This window comes from Portunus trituberculatus, chromosome 44 (genome assembly GCF_017591435.1).
Source record: "Portunus trituberculatus isolate SZX2019 chromosome 44, ASM1759143v1, whole genome shotgun sequence".
NCBI lineage: Eukaryota > Metazoa > Arthropoda > Malacostraca > Decapoda > Portunidae > Portunus > Portunus trituberculatus.
In genome coordinates, this window is record NC_059298.1 from 21,985,340 (window position 1) to 22,004,471 (window position 19,132).

General features: G+C 36.7%; 1 protein-coding gene across 1 annotated transcript in view; it reads right to left on the bottom strand.

Annotated features, from left to right (window-relative positions):
- Positions 1-19,132, bottom strand: part of LOC123518657 (histone-lysine N-methyltransferase 2C-like) — a gene marked incomplete in the record, with an annotated part of 371,622 nt that overhangs the window by 289,836 nt on the left and 62,654 nt on the right. Inside the window, 2 exon segments of the mRNA XM_045279595.1 lie at positions 3,451-3,564; positions 17,622-17,785. Of these exon segments, the coding sequence (XP_045135530.1) occupies positions 3,451-3,564; positions 17,622-17,785 (278 nt within the window).

Genomic DNA, 19,132 nt, shown 5'->3' on the forward strand with positions numbered 1-19,132 from the left:
CTTTTCTGAAACCAAACTGCCTTTCACTCAGAATGTTTTCACTTTCTAGATACTCACTCCACTTAGCTTTAATTACTTCTTCACATACCTTGCACAATATACTAGTCAACGATACTGGTCTATAATTTAGCGGTTCCATTCTACTACCATTCTTATATATAGGCACAATGTCAGCTCTTTTCCACTCTTTCGGGACTAATCCTGTTCATATGGAGGTTTCCACAATATCAAATACGGGGTTCAACAATTGATCCTTACATTCATTTAGCAACCTCCCAGATATGCCATCAGGCCCCATTGATTTATTAATATCCAGATTGCTTATAATTTCCTTACATCTTCCTTAGTAACCTTCCTTCCTCCCATAAAATGCTCCTCCTTTGTAAACACTTTACAAAAGTTGTCGTTCAAAATTTCAGCTATATCTCCAGCATCTTCATATACTTCCTCCCCGTTTTTTACCTTTTCTATTGCCTTCCTTTTATTTAGTTTTCCATTTATGAATTTGCAAAACATTTTTGGGTCACTATCACAGTTTTCCACCACCCTCTGTTCATATTCCTTCTGTGATGTTCTCCTTACTTCAACATATCTATCCCTTGCTGTTTTGTAAACTTCTCTTGATAATACATCACTGTTTTTCTTAAGTTTCTTCCATGCCTTTTCTTTGATCTTTTTTGCTTCTTCACAATTTCTATTAAACCACTGTTTATTATTTAAAATCCTCTTTCTGTGATATGGCACAAACTTTTTCACAGCAGAGTTATACAAATCCATAAATTTATCGTATTTTAATTGCATATCCCTTTCCTGGTATACCACGGACCAGTCAATTTCATTAAAGAACTCCCTTATATGGTTATAATTTGCCCTAGTAAAATTTTATTTTTCCTCCCTGCGTTCCACAATCTTATTCGTGCTTAATTCTGTATCCAGCTCAAAGCTTAGGACATCATGATCGCTTTTCCCCAAGGGACATTCATGTTCAATTTCCTCTTTTAGAGAGATTCCCCTGGTAAATACCAAATCCAACCTTGCTGCAACATCTTGTCCCCTGCACCTTGTTGGTGATCTCACCCACTGTGTCATCAAGTTATTTGTTGCTATCTTTAACAATTCTTCTGCCCACTCACCACCGTTCACCACTTCGTAGTCTTCCCACACTATTTCTTTGCAATTAAAGTCTCCAACTATCATCACTCTATCCTTTCTGATGAGTTCTTGCTTCATTCTGTCTAGAGTATTTCTAATCACCATTTGGTACCGTTCATATTCCCAAGCACTGGTTCTGGGTGGTATGTATACTGTTATAATATTAATGTCCCTCTTGCCATCTGTTATAAGCATACTTATTACTTCCTCATGTGTGTGTGTGTGTGTGTGTGTGTGTGTGTGTGTGTGTGTGTGTGTGTGTGTGTGTGTGTGTGTGTGTGTGTGTGTGTGTGTGTGTGTGTGTGTGTGTGTGTGTGTGTGTGTGTGTATATATATATATATATACAAATGGATCTCTACTTGGAAGAACCAGTTTTTTCACCTACATTTCTAACTAAAGATGACATCTCTATTTTTTGGGGGAAAGCTGTCATTGGGTAAAGCTGCCTTTCACATGAATTTTAGGCCAGATCTCTTTCTCTCCTCCTCTACATATGATTTTCCATCCCTTTCTCCATCTCCATCCATGAAAGAAGATTAGATATATGCATGCATGAAGCTAACAGGTGGAAATAGGTAGGTATATTTCATACATGGACTGGTTTCTTGTAACTTCTCTCATTTTTTTTGTTCTTAAGTTCTTATGCATGAAAATAGTGGTAGACAGAAGATGCACCACTGTAGCGATGAGAGATAGGTTAAAATAGCTAGTCAGAGAAGAGTTGATAAGATGAAATGCTTTTAATTCCATCTTGTCTAAAGAGAGGTATAAATAGAACCAAGCCATACATGTGAAGCATTCTCCATACATAAACAGATAAGACCTTTGTATATATAGCTGGTAGCAGGGGAAGAAGGGAATGAAAAAACAAGCAGAGACAACTCAAAGATCCACAAACCTGTTTTAATTAGAGACGAAAGATGAATTTTCCAGTTAAGATTATAAGTAAATGGCAAACTGAGAAGATTCAGTGTAGAAGAGTGGGAAAGTTGAGTGTCACAGAAGAGGAGTGAAAAGCTATTTGGAAGGTTATGTCAAGTTAATAAATGGAGAAAAAAAATTGAGATTTTGAGGTATAACTTGGGAAATTAAGTACAACTCTAAGAGTAAGAGTTTGTCAAAGACAAACTTCTCTACTTCAGAATCTTTGTTAATATGGCCCCTGGCTCTCAATAGATATGATTTTCTCCAAGTCATCTCTTCTGTATAAATGGTCAAAATTGACAATCAGATGTGGTACAATTTCATATTGCATTTAAGGGTATAACTTTACCTGCCAAAATACCGAGACTTTGGTAACTTATTGTACGAAACTTGTGGTTAATAACAAGTCTTAAGAAATTTCCGGAACATTAATCAGTGACATCCACAGCCAACATATTATGAATGTTCATATTGCCTTACAAATAATTTGATTTCTAATAACTTGGGAATCCAATCATTCTCCTCTGCAGCCAACAGACAAAAGGAAACTTGTCTCCTGAGGGGGAAGAACACTAATAATTTTCAGTTGTATCACCATGATTTGTAATTACTCACTATAAGTAAAAGGAAAATAGCTCAGATGTAATAGGAAGGCAGCATATTCTTAGGATCCTCTGTAGTAAACTGAAAGTCTATCAATCTACTCCACATATCATATCACTTATCATACACAATAATCACATAAATATGTTGATGTCTAATATGTTGTAACAGCTATTTGATTTCTTTGCTATGCATAATGTCAATTAACCAAGTGATTGTGAATGCAAAGCCTCTGAAGTAGATTAAATATATCAGAATAAATAATAAAACAAAATCATTCTTATTGAAATTAAATTATGATCTAGTATTTTCAACTATCAGAAAATAATAACAATAAAAAAACCTATACACACCAAATGTTTATAAGGATGAGGATAGATGTTATTGTCAATTTTCTTAGACACTCACAATTTAAGATTCAGTCCATTGAAAAAAAAAAAAAAAAACATAAAATAAAATAAAACTAATAATAAATTAGTCAGGATTTACAGTGGGAACTTCTGATGTAGAGAAAGTTTAGCATATCATTCAAAGTTTAAGCCAGTACACTAACACTTAAATATGACAAACAGATCCCATGTAGAAAAAAAATGATAACAATTCTTACTAATGCCAATGATCATCATGCTTTATACAACAAAATTATTCTTATATACATCTACATATTACATGAACATCAAACTAAACTAGAGCTTAGCTCTTAAGCATACACACATCCACTCTGATAAAAGGGTAGGTATGGCAAACTCATCATGCTAAAATAGGGTTACCTTGCATTTCCACCCAGTTCTGCAGAGGGAGAGGCCAAACGGTCGAGCACACATCACATGGTAGGCCTTGTCACATACTCCACATACCATCTCCTCACTTGGTTGCCGGCACATCTGCACACCCAGAGAATGGGGAAGGGAAGGGAGGGTCACAGAGGGATTACTATCATGCACCACATCACAATACCAAGTAAGATGAGGAAAGGATAATTCAAATTACCAAAATGTAATTATGAATAAATTCAAGGCAAAAAATAGGACAATTTACTGTCAAGCTATTATATTTTGTGATCCAAATTACTACAACAGTCACAATAGCATGCATAGTATAGAAAGGTAACATGATCTGTTACCCTTAATTATAAGTAACTTATGTACTAACTCATGGAATCCTGGAAAACAATAATTTCTATCCTTTCTGAAAATATCATTTAATCTGAACTTGAAAGCTATTGTAAATACATGGTATATTATTAAAAATATGCATTTATTGGAAAAGCTAAAAGTAGAAACTACAAAATATACACTATTAGAAGAAATGAGAAACACCATAAAATTCATGTAAAAATTATTTTGCCCTACATAAGAAATGCCACTATAATCAAATAAAAATGGTGCTGCCTATCACCAAATATAACAGCATTCATTGCAATGCATTGATAACTGTCATCTTGAGATTATATCTTGTATCTTGGGAGAAACAGAAAAAATCCAATTTCTTTAGTATCACTGATGATCCTCAACATCTGAGAGAGAGAGCACTGCCCTATAATAAAAGCTATCATGGTTGCATGTTCTTAGACCATAAAACTGATGTAATCATCTCGGTTCTTTTTAATCAACCTAATGATGATTAAAATTTTCCACCTTGTCATAAGGCATGAAGTACTAATAAGAAAACATTGGTAATCTTGATTGATCCATAAAAGCACTCTTAAGTGCATTAGTATAAAGGCAGGTAGGGTATAGTACCTAACAGTAGTCATATCATTGCCAAACACTACTACATCACTAAGACTGACAAACACAGATTCTATGACAGAATAAAAGGTCTTTTAAAAGGAAAGAAAGATCTAGGTAATGTGTTCCTTCTTTCCAATAAAATCATACTCGGGTATATTCTAAAGCAACAATCCCTATCTTTCTTTCCTTAACTTGAGTGCCACTTTCATGCATAACAGTGTTTCATGCTAATAGAAAAAGTGATCCAGGAACACCTTTTCTTGAATTGACAGATAACTTTCTAGTTCTTATGACTCAAATGAGTACTGCAAGAGCAATATGAAGAATAAAAGGCTTATAATGACAAACAAATTAAGTACGGGCAATGAAGTGGGAGCACTGAGGGGTTTCAGATCAATTATTCATATTCAAGCTTAAGAAAAAGAACACTTCAAGATCAAGAAACTAAAAATTAAAGGCGTAAAATGACAATTAAAAAGGGTATTTTAATAGTGAGATCTAAGTGTGAGTTCCATTCATAAGTTACGTTCAACAGTACTCATTTAGCACATTTCTTCTCTGTCGCATACAAATATCCAAATACTAAGTGATCCAAAAACTTGCTCATTATTCAATCTTTTTTTTTTTTCCCCTAAGAAACTCAAAACACAATTCACTAGGCAAGGAAGGTAAGGAAGGTAAGTGCAGTGATATCCCAATCATCTGCTATCCATGAGATTCTTTGATTTTTTTATGATCTCATCTTTTATGTAGATACAGCTGTACTCTCTATCCATTTACTAAGTATCTCAGCACACACTACTCTGTTGATTAAGAACTTTGTTACAAAGAAATATAAGTCAAACATCTCTCATAGTTGGATATTTCAAGACAGTTGTGAAAAATCCCTTGCCACTAATGTGCATGAGAATATTAAGAATGGAATATGTTAAATCAGGCAGCATAAAAATGATGTTCTAAATGTTAAAGTAGCAAACATGATGATAAATAAAATAAAATTTAAAGATGTTTCAAAATTATTTTTCCTAAAAATTTCATTTTTTTTTTTTTTTTTTTATCATGCAGGGTTCACCTGCACAAAAACAGTATTTATTTCCTATATATAAATATTCTTAGTTATTACACATACATAAATACTTATACCGAAGCTGTCTTCTTCCAAAATGAGTCGTAATAAAGACAAGCCACATGCATTTCACATCCACAATCATTCACACCACCTTAGTCCCTTAGACCCCAATGGAGTAGGTGAAATACTTCTACCCGCATTTCACAGTAATCCACAGCTTGGAAAAGGTTCCTGGCTCCTTTGCAGCAAGAACACTCCCTTACCATACATGACTGCCCAACAACTGTGTGACACTATCAATGTGTGGTGCCCAACCATGCGGTCACAAGGTAACATTATTCATCCTACATTCACTTTTGTTATGTATAATCATTCTACTATGCTCCATTAGCAGTCCTCTTTCTTCTAATTCCTCCTTAACACCATCTATTCATCATGATAAACACTGAATATCATGAAGCAGCTTTCTAACTAACTTGTACAGTGGTACTTTAATCCTTAAAGTACGGGGTGTTGATTTACTTTCCGTATGTTACAACGGGGAAAAATCACACTGGTCAAAAATGCTAAAAATATTTTTTCCTTATAAAAACATTTCTTTGTATTATTCTGAGTACAACAATGTAGTTTTTAACATGTTATGACCTCTGATAGCAATGTTATTGCATATAAAAAAATTTATGGCAGAACCCACCGCTAATACCCCCTCAAGCTCCGATAACACCGCGGCGCTCTCTCTCTCTCTCTCTCCTTTTGGGCATTTGAATTTGATGTAAAGGTAGGAGCTTTTGCACTTTCATGTCAAGAAAATGCAAACTCAGATATATGAAATGATGTGCAAAACAGGAAAAGAAAAAGAAACCACATATCACAAGTATTGTGGATATCTATAATAATTGGAATCTGGCAACTCTAATTAGCAATGGGATTCACGTGACTTGGCCGACAAGCACAGTCTTGTAGAGGCATCCAGGGGACACACACCAGCGCATTGCTCAAGGGGAATAGGCTACGTGAGGAGGTTTATGAACATTGTTATGAGGGTTGGTCTCTGTCTCCCAGATCACTATCAGAATCACTACTGGAGTCTTCACTTCCTTCTGTCTCAATAAAAAAGTCAGTCTTAATTTTCATCACTCCTCTATGTCATTACCGAGTAACACTGACATAACATCACTCAGAGTACGTTTCCTCTCTCCGGGTCACGGGAGTTGCCAGATGTTGCCTCGAAATGGGAAAAGATGACCTATTGTGAGGGAACATATGTCTCAAGGCTCAAGCAGGCGAGCGAGAAAAGATGTCAGATACCTCCACTTGCCCTAGGACCAATAGTGAAGGGGAGAGATTCAAAGGTTTAGCACGGAAAAATCGTGATTATATGTACGATCCCAGCTTCTCAGCAAGCAACGCTACAATCGTACATATACGATCACCATACTTTAAGGGTTAAGATACGAGCTGCCTGAGATACAAGTTTTTTGAGATACGAGCTACAATTTGGTCAATTTCTTATTTTGAAATACAAGTCATGCTTTGGGGATGTTACCGCTAGTCGGCGGCTCTGCACATCGGTCCAGCCTCACCTAAGCTAGTACCTACGTGTTTCCCATGAATCTCATGCATTATGATTGTTCTTTCATCATTTTTGCACTATTTACTGAATAATTTATGTTTAATGTTTATGTGTGAATGGTGCCTGTATCCCTTCCTTCCTTCCTTCCTTCCTTCCTTCCTTCCTTCCTTCCTTCCTTCCTTCCTTCCTTCCTTCCTCCCTTCCTTCCTCCCTCCCTCCCTCCCTCCCTCCTCCCTCCCTCCCTCCCTCCCTCCCTCCCTCCCTCCCTCCTCCATCATTTACCGCCATCTGCCAAAAACATGTGTCTCCAAGGTAAGAACACTAAATAAACTTTTGCTGTTATTTTATATATTTTCATGAATGGATAAAGTATGTATGTGAACGCAACTGAAAAGGCTAAACAAATTTCTCCTATCTTTGCCTACCTCCACTGACACTTATCATGTAGGGGCCCTGAAGGGGGTGACAAAAGTAAACCTCTATGTGAGTCTATGGTTGTGGCGGTGCGACCTCTATTCCTCCCTCTCTCTCTCTCTCTCTCTCTCTCTCTCTCTCTCTCTCTCTCTCTCTCTCTCTCTCTCTCTCTCTCTCTCTCTCTCTCTCACACCTACGCTTTCATTTATTCAATGAATAATATTTACATTATCATTAACAAGCTTTTATGCGATTATCAGAGCACCCAGTCTTCTGTAGGTGGCTATATTTGTACACTCCAGCTGATCGATAGTCCCAAGTGAGGGTTGGGAATGCAGTAAAATCCCATGGAATGCACCCTCCAAGATAAATATACTTTATAAGAGTAATTTATCTATTTATATTATCTTTGTTATTTTCTATTATCTTTCTGTGCAATAACTATTATTTATGAATACCTTTGTCTTACATGAAAACATGTAAAACAAAAACAGGGGTGCTCGTTTTAGGGAGATTGGAACGGATTACTGGTATTTTCAATCTCTCTCTCTCTCTCTCTGAGAGAGAGAGAGAGAGAGAGAGAGAGAGAGAGAGAGAGAGAGAGAGAGAGAGAGAGAGAGAGAGAGAGAGAGAGAGAGAGAGAGAGAGAGAGAGAGAGAGAGAGAGAGAGAGAGATAAGGGGTGGATATCAAGATGTGTTCCCAACCACCTTCCAATGTTACTGACACAGACACACACACACACACACACACACACACACACACACACACACACACACACACACACACACACACACACACACACACACACCAAGCTTGAAATAAGAGTTAATGATGGAACTGGATGAAGAGAAGGCAATGGGAGCGGATGAAGTCTCAGGCAGAATACTGAAAGAATGTAGGGAAGAACTAGCAAGTCCTATATACAACATCATAAAATGCTTAATAGAAAATGGAACAGTACCAGTAGAATGGAAAAGAGCTGAGGTGGTTCCCATATATAAGAGTGGAAGGAAGGAAGAACCTTTAAATTACAGACCGGTATCACTAACTAGTGTAATATGCAAGATGTGTGAAAGAATAATAAAGAAACAATGGATCGAATTCCTTGAAGACAACAAATTAATATCAAATAGCCAATTTGGTTTTAGAAAAAGACGGTCTTGTGTAACTAATTTATTGAGTTTCTATTCTAGAATAGTTGATAGAGTACAAGAGAGGGATGGGTTGATTGTATTATTTGGATTTAAAAAAGGCATTTGACAAAGTGCCACATGCAAGATTACTATGGAAGTTAGAGGAGAAGGGTGGCTTAAAAGGAAGCACATTGAGATGGATAGAAAATTATTTGAGGGGGAGACAAATAAGGACGGTAGTTAAAGATATGAAGTCCAAATGGAGAGCAGTAGAAAGCGGAGTGCCACAGGGGTCAGTATTAACGACATGCCAGAAGGAGTGAACAGCTACATAAATCTGTTTGCAGATGATACGAAACTATGCAGAGTTATAAAGCAAAAAGAGGATTGTGAAATACTGCAAGAAGACCTAAATAAGATCTGGGAATGGAGTAAAAAGTGGGAAATGGAATTCAATGTGAACAAAAGCCATGTCATGGAAATGGGAAAAAGTGAAAGACGACCTGTGGGAATCTATAAGATGGGAGATGGAGTAAACTGGAGAAAGTTAAAAAGGAAAAGGACTTAGGAGTGAGGATGGAAGAAAACAATCAACCAGTAAGCAATATTGATAGAATTTCTAGAGAAACATAATTTGCTAAGGAATATTGGAGTAGCATTTCACTACATGGACAAAGAAATGATGAAGAAATTGATAAAGTACTATAATAAGACCCAGATTGGAATATGCAGGAGTAGTGTGGACCCCTCATAAAAAGAAACACATAAGAAAATTGGAGAGGCTACAAAAAATAGCTACAAGAATGGTTCCAGAATTTGAAGGGATGACATATGAGGAGAGACTAAAGGCTATGGATCTACCAACCCTGGAACAAAGAAGGGAGAGAGGAGACCTGATACAAGTTTATAAATTGATCAACGGAATGAACCAAGTGGATAATGAGAAACTGATCCTGAGAGAAGAATATGACATCCGAAGCACAAGATCGCATAGTAAAAAGCTGAGAAAAGGAAGATGTCTGAGATATTAAAAAATACAGTTTCCCACAGAGATGTATTGAGACGTGGAACAGTTTAAATGAAGAAGTAGTGTCTGCAATGAGTGTGCATACATTTAAAGTAAGATTGGATAAGTGTAGATATGGAGACGGGGCCACACGAGCATAAAGCCCAGGCCCTGTAAAACTACAACTAGGTAAATACAACTAGGTAAATACACACACACACACACACACACACACACACACACACACACACACACACACACACACACACACACACACACAGTCTCCCTTTCTCCACAATTTCTTGAGGACAGGAAAGAACAGTGTGTAAGGTTTGTTGTAACAATAGCAACGATAATAAAAATAAAAGATATACAGTGAGGACTCGATACTTGAACATCTTTGAAGTCAAACTTTTCGATACTAAAGCGCAGAAGCTTGACTTGGTACTCGAAAAAATATCTGATGCTCAAACGTTCTGATACTGGTAATACTGAAGCTAAAATACCGGTATTCCGGTATACTGGTATTCCAGTATACCGGATACTGATACACATCTCCACCTGTGGTTGTGAGAATAACAACATTCTCCAGCTTTGTCTGTAGTTTTTCATTTAGAAACTTAGAATGGCACCAAAGAGGCTTATTAGTGGTGAAAATAAGGAATCTAGTGAGAATGCAAGTGTTAATGAGCTACATCCCTCCAATATTGGGTTCACATGAAACACACACAGATAAGACTTACCAGACCTTTTCATGGATGGTGATTTGTCCTCCACCAAATAAACTCCCTCCTCCTCCCCACCCTTCTCCCCTCTTCATCTATGATATCCATCACCAGTCTTCATTTACAGTAAGTACAAATCAAAATTATAAAAAAATTTACATTTAATTTTTTTGTAATCTTAAGGTTTTGCTAAGGTTAAAATGAATTACCTGATTTATAGGTACCGGTAGCCAAACTTTTTGACATTCAAAGTCATTTGGAACAAATTAAGTTTGAGTATTGAGTCTCCACTGTAATTGCAATATTTATTTGTTCACAACCCTCTTTGTGCCTTCTACTTAACATTTTACTGCTATCACACATACTTAAAAAGATCCACATATTTCTGTATTGTGCAGAAAATTTCCGCTATCACTCGCCCATCATTCAAAAACTTCCAGGTTATGACATCACATGACCGTTGAGTTTCTCTATATACTTTTATCAAGAAATATTTCTTCATATATTTTCCCAATCTACCCATCCACCTTAGCATCCTAATCGTCCACCATGATACCATATATGACAGCATAGAGGACGCACCTTTTTCCAGTATTTTCTACCTAACCTAACTCCATGAATCATTATTTTAATGCTGTTATTATCATCATCATCAGCAACACTTTAAAAACTAATTGTCGAGGTAGTAAATAAAATGCTATGAAGTGCCTGTTATTATTTGGATTCTTGATAAGTTTTTATATATTGTATTATTTCATCATTTTTATACTATTATATGGTATAAAAACTGAGCAAAAAGTAACAAAAAATTACAGTTTGGGGGTCCTTGTGTCAATTTTAATTATCACCATACGTTTTTCACTTGGCTATCGCTATGTCGGCTATCGTGAAGTGATAAATGCACACATTAGGTGTGATAGTGGAGGGTTGAGTGCAATGGCAATCCAAACAAAGGAAGAGATAACGTAATAGAAACCTACACAAAAGAAGAGATAATGTACTCAAAATTTAAACAAGGGAACAGATAAAATGAGAGAGAGAGAGAGAGAGAGAGAGAGAGAGAGAGAGAGAGAGAGAGAGAGAGAGAGAGAGAGAGAGAGAGAGAGAGAGAGAGAGAGAGAGAGAGAGAGAGAGAGAGAGAGAGAGAGAGAGAGAGAGAGAGAGAGAGAGAGAGAGAGAGAGAGAGAGAGAGAGAGAGAGAGAGAGAGAGAGAGAGAGAGAGAGAGAGAGAGAGAGAGAGAGAGAGAGAGAGAGAGAGAGAGAGAGAGAGAGAGAGAGAGAGAGAGAGAGAGAGAGAGAGAGAGAGAGAGAGAGAGAGAGAGCATAAGCGACCCAGTGGTATTGTTCAATCCACAAACTCATAGTCTGTGCCAGTTGCATAATTATTTATGTAATAATTTTATTCTCAGATATCAATGTATGCTAAGAAATACATCTTATAATCAGTATTAAAAAGCTCATGTATATGTAACTTAAATAATTTTCTGACATTTAAGAAATGTGTGAATTTTAGCTGTTAATGGAGGCAGATAATTCATAGAGCACCCTGTCAGTTAAGGGTTAATGAAGATTCATCACACTGCACACAATTTTTCACTCTTCATCCATCCATCCTTTTTTCATGATACTGTGCAAAAATACCTGGTGAAAATTTTATTTTGGGTTCAGTTTTGTGTTTGAAGATTATGATATCTTATTACTGGTGATACATTCAAGGTATTCTATTCATTGCACTGGTATGTAGAACATCAACATTTCAGATGTTTAGTGCTCATTGATCCAAACTTCACCACAGATGGTTTGGTAGTTTGGGTGTTGTCTTATACCACCTAAAACCAATAAATTCAGAATGAAATTTGGAGTTATTGTATATGCCAAAACGTACAGTAGTCTGTGGTGTGTGCCATAGGGAAAATTGATCCAGTTGGTAGCTATATTTTTTTTTATGCTTTGATTGTGTACATTACACACAATAATAATCACTTAATGCCATGTGTGTGTGTGTGTGCGTGTGTGTCTGTGTATTTACCTAGTTGTAGTTTTACAGGGCCTGGGCTTTATGCTCGTGTGGTCCCGTCTCCATATCTACACTTATCCAATTTTTCTTTAAAACTATGTACACTCTTTGCTGATACCACTTCCTCACTCAAACTGTTCCAAGTCTCAACACATCTTTTGGGAAACTAAATTTTTAACATCTCTCAGACATCGTCCCTTCCTTAGATTCTTACTATGCGATCTTGTGCTTCTAAAGTCATATTCTTCTCTCAGGATCAGTTTCTCATTATCCACTTCATCCATTCCGTTAATCAATTTATAAACTTGTATCAGATCCCTCTCTCTTCTCTGCTCCAAGGTTGGTAGATCCATTGCCTTTAGTCTCTCCTCATATGCCATCCCTTTAAATTCTGGAACCATTCTTGTAGCCATTTTTGTAGTCTCTCTAATTTTCTTATGTGTTTCTTTTATGGGGAGTCCACACAACTCCTGCATATTCCAATCTAGGTCTTATTTTAGTACTTATCAATTTCTTCATCATTTCCTTGTCCATATAGTGAAATGCTACTCCAATATTCCTTAGCAAATTATACGTCTCTCTGAAAATTCTATCAATATGGCTAACCGGTTGATTATTTTCTTCCATTGTCACTCCCAAGTCCTTTTCCTTTTTTACTTTTTCTAGTTCTATTCCATCTCCCATCTTATAGATTCCCACTGGTCGTCTTTCACTTTTTCCCATTTCCATGACATGGCTTTTGTCCACATTGAATTCCATCTCCCATTTTTTGCTCCATTTCCAGATCTTGTTTAAGTCTTCCTGTAGTATTTCACAATCCTCTTTTGTTTAATGACTCTGCACAGTTTCGCATCGTCCGCAAACAGATTTATGTAGCTGTTCACTCCCTCTGGCATGTCATTTATATATACGAGAAAAAGTATTGGTGCCAATACTGACCCCTGTGGCACTCCGCTGTCTACTGTTCTCCACTTGGACTTCATATCTTTAACTATCGTCCTTATTTCTCTCCCCCTTAAGTAATTCTTCATCCATCTCAATGTGCTTCCTTTTAAGCCACCCTTCTCCTCTAACTTCCATAGTAATCTTTCATGTGGCACTTTATCAAAAGCCTTTTTTAGATCTAAATAAATACAGTCAACCCATCCTCTCTCTCTTGTACTTTATCAACTATTCTAGAGTAGAAACTCAATAAATTTGTCACACATGACCGACCTTTTCTAAAACCAAATTGGCTATTTGATAATATTTTGTTGTCTTCAAGAAACTCGATCCATTGCTTCTTTATTACTTTTTCACACATCTTGCATATTACACTAGTTAGTGATACCGGCCTGTAATTTAAAGGTTCTTCCTTCCTTCCGCTCTTATATATGGGAACCACCTCAGCTCTTTTCCACTCCACTGGCACTGTTCCATTTTCTATTGAGCATTTTATGATGTTGTATATTGGACTTGCTAGTTCTTCCCTACATTCTTTCAGTATTCTGCCTGAGACTTCATCCGGTCCCATTGCCTTTTCCTCATCCAATTCCGTCATCAACTTTTTATTTCAAGCTTGGTTACTTTAATCTCTTTCATATAGACAGTCTCTATTACCCTGTGGTCTTTCAAATTTGGATTCCTTAGTAAAGACCTCATGAAATTTACTATTTAACAGTTCTGCCATACTTTTGGGTCTTCCACCATTCCGTTTTCTCCTTTTAACCTTTCTATTGTTTCTTTTGTCTTATTTTTCCATTTATGAATCTGTAGAACAATTTTGGTTGTTCCTTACATTTTTCGACAATGTCCTTTTCATAGTTCTTTTCTTCTTCCTTTCTCACCTTAGCATATTCATTTCTTGCTGTTTTGAAGTTTTCCTTATTTTCTGGATTTCTGTTTCTTCTCCACCTTTTCCATGCTCCATCTCGTTTCTCCTTTGCCCTAGCACATCTTGCATTAAACCAATCTTTCTTTCCTTCTTCTTTAGGTCTATATTTCGGAACATATTCCTGACCCCAGTTTTGTATATTTCCAAAAATAAGTTATATTTCTCTTGAACCGTTAATGAGTTTTCCATCTCCTCCCAGTTTACGTTTTAAAATAGTTCTTGAGATTCTCAATATCAGCCTTTCTGTAATTTAATCGGTCTCCTTTGTATGATTCATCTCTATCTTCCTTTCCTTCTTCTATATCCATCTCTAATATTACATGGTCACTCTTTCCCAATGGGCACTTGTATCTTATATCATCGTTAATTGGTATATCCCTTGTAAAAACTAGGTCTAATCTTGCCGGCTCATCGTTTCCTCTGAATCTTGTGTTTTCCTTTACTCTTTGGACCATCAAATTATCTATCATTAGGTTCAGGAATCTATCTCCCAGGCATCTTCCCCATACCACTTTCATAATTTTCCCAGTCTACCTCCTTACAGTTGAAATCTCCTATCAATATCACTTTTCTCCTTTCCTTAATGATTCTTGTAAGACTCCTTATTGTGTCATCTATCATGTCTCTATATTCTTGGTTAGTCCATGAGTTTGTTTTGGTGGCACATATGTTCCAATGATTGTTAACTCCTTTTGTTAATATGCATCTTAACATACAGTATTTCTGATTTTCCTTCCCAAACTCCACTTGATTTACCACTATCTCCTTCCTTAACATCATCATGACTCCTCCTCCTCCTTTACCCACTCTGTCTCTCCTCCATATATTATACCTTTTATCTATGTCTATTTTATTGCCTCATTTAACTTTGTTTCCACCAGGCATACAATATCTGGTTCTTCTTTCTTTATGTAATCTCTTAATTCTAATTTACTAGATAAAATCCCATCTATGTTTGTATACATCATTTTTAATCTCTTGTTCTTATCATTTTTAGTTAAACTTGCTCCATTCTTTTCTCTTCTTTCTCTTTTATATACCATTTCCTTATCCTGTCTCCTATAATTCTCCAAAAAAATGCCTTCTTCTCCTCCTCTGACCTTTCATTATTTTTTTCTCTTGCTTCTGCCACCAGTTCATTGTGTCTCTTCCTTTCCTCCTCGTTTCTATTTTTCTTTATATATATATCTTTGCAACCTTCTGTTTCTCTGAGTTTCGTTTTTCTATATAGTACTTCTTCTGCTGCTGCTTGTGATTTTAGTAATATCTTAATTGGTCTCACTGTTCCTTCTTGATATGGTCCCATTCTATGGATTTCTTCTACTTCCTCTTCTAAGTTCTGTCTATCCTCGTCATTCAGATGTTTTAGTAGGTCTTTTACTGATTTCATTTCGTCTTTTTCCCTTCTTGGTCTATATTTAACATTTTTTCTTTCAGTCCAAAAATAATTACACTCTTCTTTTTTCCGCAATTTCTCTTACTAAATTTTCTTTTTCTTGAGGACTCCTATCATTTTGCTTGTCATATTTTCATCTCTTTCTTTTAACTGTTCTTGAAATACTTCTTGAAATGATTCCTTGTCTTTCTTATCTTGGATTCTCCATGCTTGTACTTCTTTTTTAATCACGTCTTGTACTCTTTCTTCTTCTTTGTTAACTAGATCTTTTAGCTTTTCTTTTTCTTTCTCGGCTTTACCGAGTCCTTCTTCCATCAATTTCTTATAGTTCGCTATTTGGACTTTTAATTCTTCATTTTCGGTTCTTAGCCTAGTTTCGTTTTCTTCCACTCTTTTTATCCTTTCTTTCAATTTCTGGAGCTCTTTATCCTGTTCTTCATTCTCTTTCATTCCCATACTCTCCTTTATCAATTTATCTAATTTACCTTCGATAGTTAAGACTCTATCAAATAGTGAAGTTTGCGCCATATCAAAGCCTTCAAATTCTCCTCCTCCTTCACCAACATTGTCATCATCAGCTTTCCTTCTTTCCCTTGTCACATACCTGCATTTAGATGGAATATCTTTCTCACTCATTATTATTTAACACTGTATTCATGAAAAAAAATGAGTCCACACTTATCGCCCAGGCCACTGTAAACCCAAACAAAGGTAGTGAAGATCAGCTGATTCTCGGGAGCGACGGTATCGCGTCCTTCCTCTGCCGCGTCTCTCTCGTGTGTGTGTGTGTGTGTGTGTGTGTGTGTGTGTGTGTGTGTGTGTGTGTGTGTGTGTGTTCACTGATTGATTGATCTGCTGCAGTCTCTGACGAGACAGCCAGACGTTACCCTACGGAACGAGCTCAGAGCTCATTATTTCCGATCTTGGGATAGGTCTGAGACGAGGCACACACCACACACCGGGACAACAAGGTCACAACTCCTCGATTTACATCCCGTACCTACTCACTGCTAGGTGAACAGGGGCTACACGTGAAAGGAGACACACCCAAATATCTCCACCCGGCCGGGGAATCGAACCCCGGTCATCTGACTTGTGAAGCCAGCGCTCTAACCACTGAGCTACCGGGCCGTGTGTGTGTGTGTGTGTGTGTGTGTGTGTGTGTGTGTGTGTGTGTGTGTGTGTAATAAACGGTTTATTAATTAGGCAATGTAAAAAAATACACTGAAAATGTACAGGGGGACATTACCACAATGAACCAAAAATGCTTAACCTAACTATGGATAAACTTAACCTAGAAATTCACTTATTTATATATATATGTGTGTGTGTGTGTGTGTGTGTGTGTGTGTGTGTGTGTGTGAGAGAGAGAGAGAGAGAGAGAGAGAGAGAGAGAGAGAGAGAGAGAGAGAGAGAGAGAGAGAGAGAGAGAGAGAGAGAGAGAGAGAGAGAGAGAGAGAGAGAGAGAGAGAGAGAGAGAGAGAGAGAGAGAGAATTATATTCTTATATCAGAAATTAGGTAAGTTACCATTCCTGGGCTTACTCTGGATATCAGTAACACATTTTCTAAGCATCCATCATGAAGTTGTTAAGGGATTATTCACCCCAGGCCAACGAGATCAAGACGAGTACTATGGCATAACACAACTATTTGGTATGATTCCAAGTTTACCATATCATATAAACTTTAGTTGTGAATTACAGATCTAAGAAGAATACAATATCAAAGAAATATATGACCCCTTCATATTGTCCACTTGCTTAAAGAAGTCAAATGGAGAGGCTTGTAACTTATACTACATTAACAGTATATTTTCCAAATACGGCTGCCAAGGAAAAGAGGTATAAAATAATACATAGCACATGAGAGAGAGAGAGAGAGAGAGAGAGAGAGAGAGAGAGAGAGAGAGAGAGAGAGAGAGAGAGAGAGAGAGAGAGAGAGAGAGAGAGAGAGAGAGAGAGAGAGAGAGAGAGAGAGAGAAAATGATGAAAAGACTCACCTGACATGTTTTACAGTCAGGGCATTGCCAGCCTGCACGCATAACTGGTGTAGGACTGATAACTGGTTTGAGGCACAGCCCATGATAATGATTTCCACAAGAGCAGCAGAACAGGAGAGAGCTCTCTGGAGATAAGTTTTCACACACCACACAAGCTACATCAACTGAAATAAAATATGAATTAATGCACACTAGTTCTTAATTGAAATACAATAAAATTTCACATTCTACAATTCATCAATACAGGAACATTACCAAGTTCATATTAAAGCAATATAAGAAATTTGAGGTGATTTCTTGCCTTTTATTGGAGAACTTTTTATTATCCTTTTCCATTACCAATAATTATTTAATGAAAAAAGATCAGTAAAACAAGAGCAACAATAACATGAAACAATCTTCGAACATTAAAATTAACATACTGTGCACAACCTCTGGGACATGGATTAAAATTTTTGTAGTCTGAAGAAATACAAATTTTCCACTATCTTGCAAAGATGACACAGTAACTCTCAAACTAAATTTATATTTGTTGCATAACTCACCTTACTCTTTCAACAATAAAAAAAAATTCTTCAATTACTGAACTTCTAAGTGGAATAAACATTCACTCACTTCTCTCTGGCAAACATCTCTGTCCTTAAAAACTTTGATGTTCACCACCAGCTTTCACTTTCCCTTCACTGACCAACCAGGTGAACTAGCCTTTAACTCTTCTATCCTTTATGACCTAGAGCAGTTGATGCAATACACTACTCATATTTCTGACTATCTTAGAGATACATCAAACATTCTTGACCTTTTCCTAATCTCTAATCCTTTTACTTAGGGTATTGCACTATATATTCAGCTGAGCTCCTCTAATCACAATCTCATATCTGTTTCTTATTCTATCCCTCCTTCAGGTCCTTCAAAATGGAGATATCTCTGCTAGTTGTGAAGGACAAGAGGAGGTATCATTTTTATTTTTCTTGGAAATGTTACTGCTTCCATATCAGAGAACAGTCTCTGTGACCTGAGCACAAAACAGAAGTGATAATGTCAAGTATTCCTCATTCTTTCTCTCAACTTAAACCTTCCACTTGGTTTAACACAGCCTGTTCTCATGTTATACATAATTGAAGTGAACCACAAAAGGCTACCATCACTAGAATCTTATGCACTTAAAATTTCTACCTACAATAATGCCAAGTCTGTTCCCTAACTGATCAAGCTTTCCTTATTGAGTCTAGGCCATACCCTGTTAAAGATTTTGGTGAAAATATTGATCTGCTTTAGGCATTTTTTTTTTTTTTTTTGGGGTGGGGGAGGGGAAGGGATGGACATGTCAAGTCACTGGCCAAGGGCAAAAAAAAAAATTTTGCAATTAAAGAAAAAAGAACACTGAGGTGTTAGTTCCCCAAACAAAGTTGAAAGCATTCATCAAAAATTGAGAATAAGTGTCATGAAACCTTGAAAAAAGGTCAAGTTTTAAGAAAATGGAAATCCAGAAGCAGGCAAGGATTTTCCGA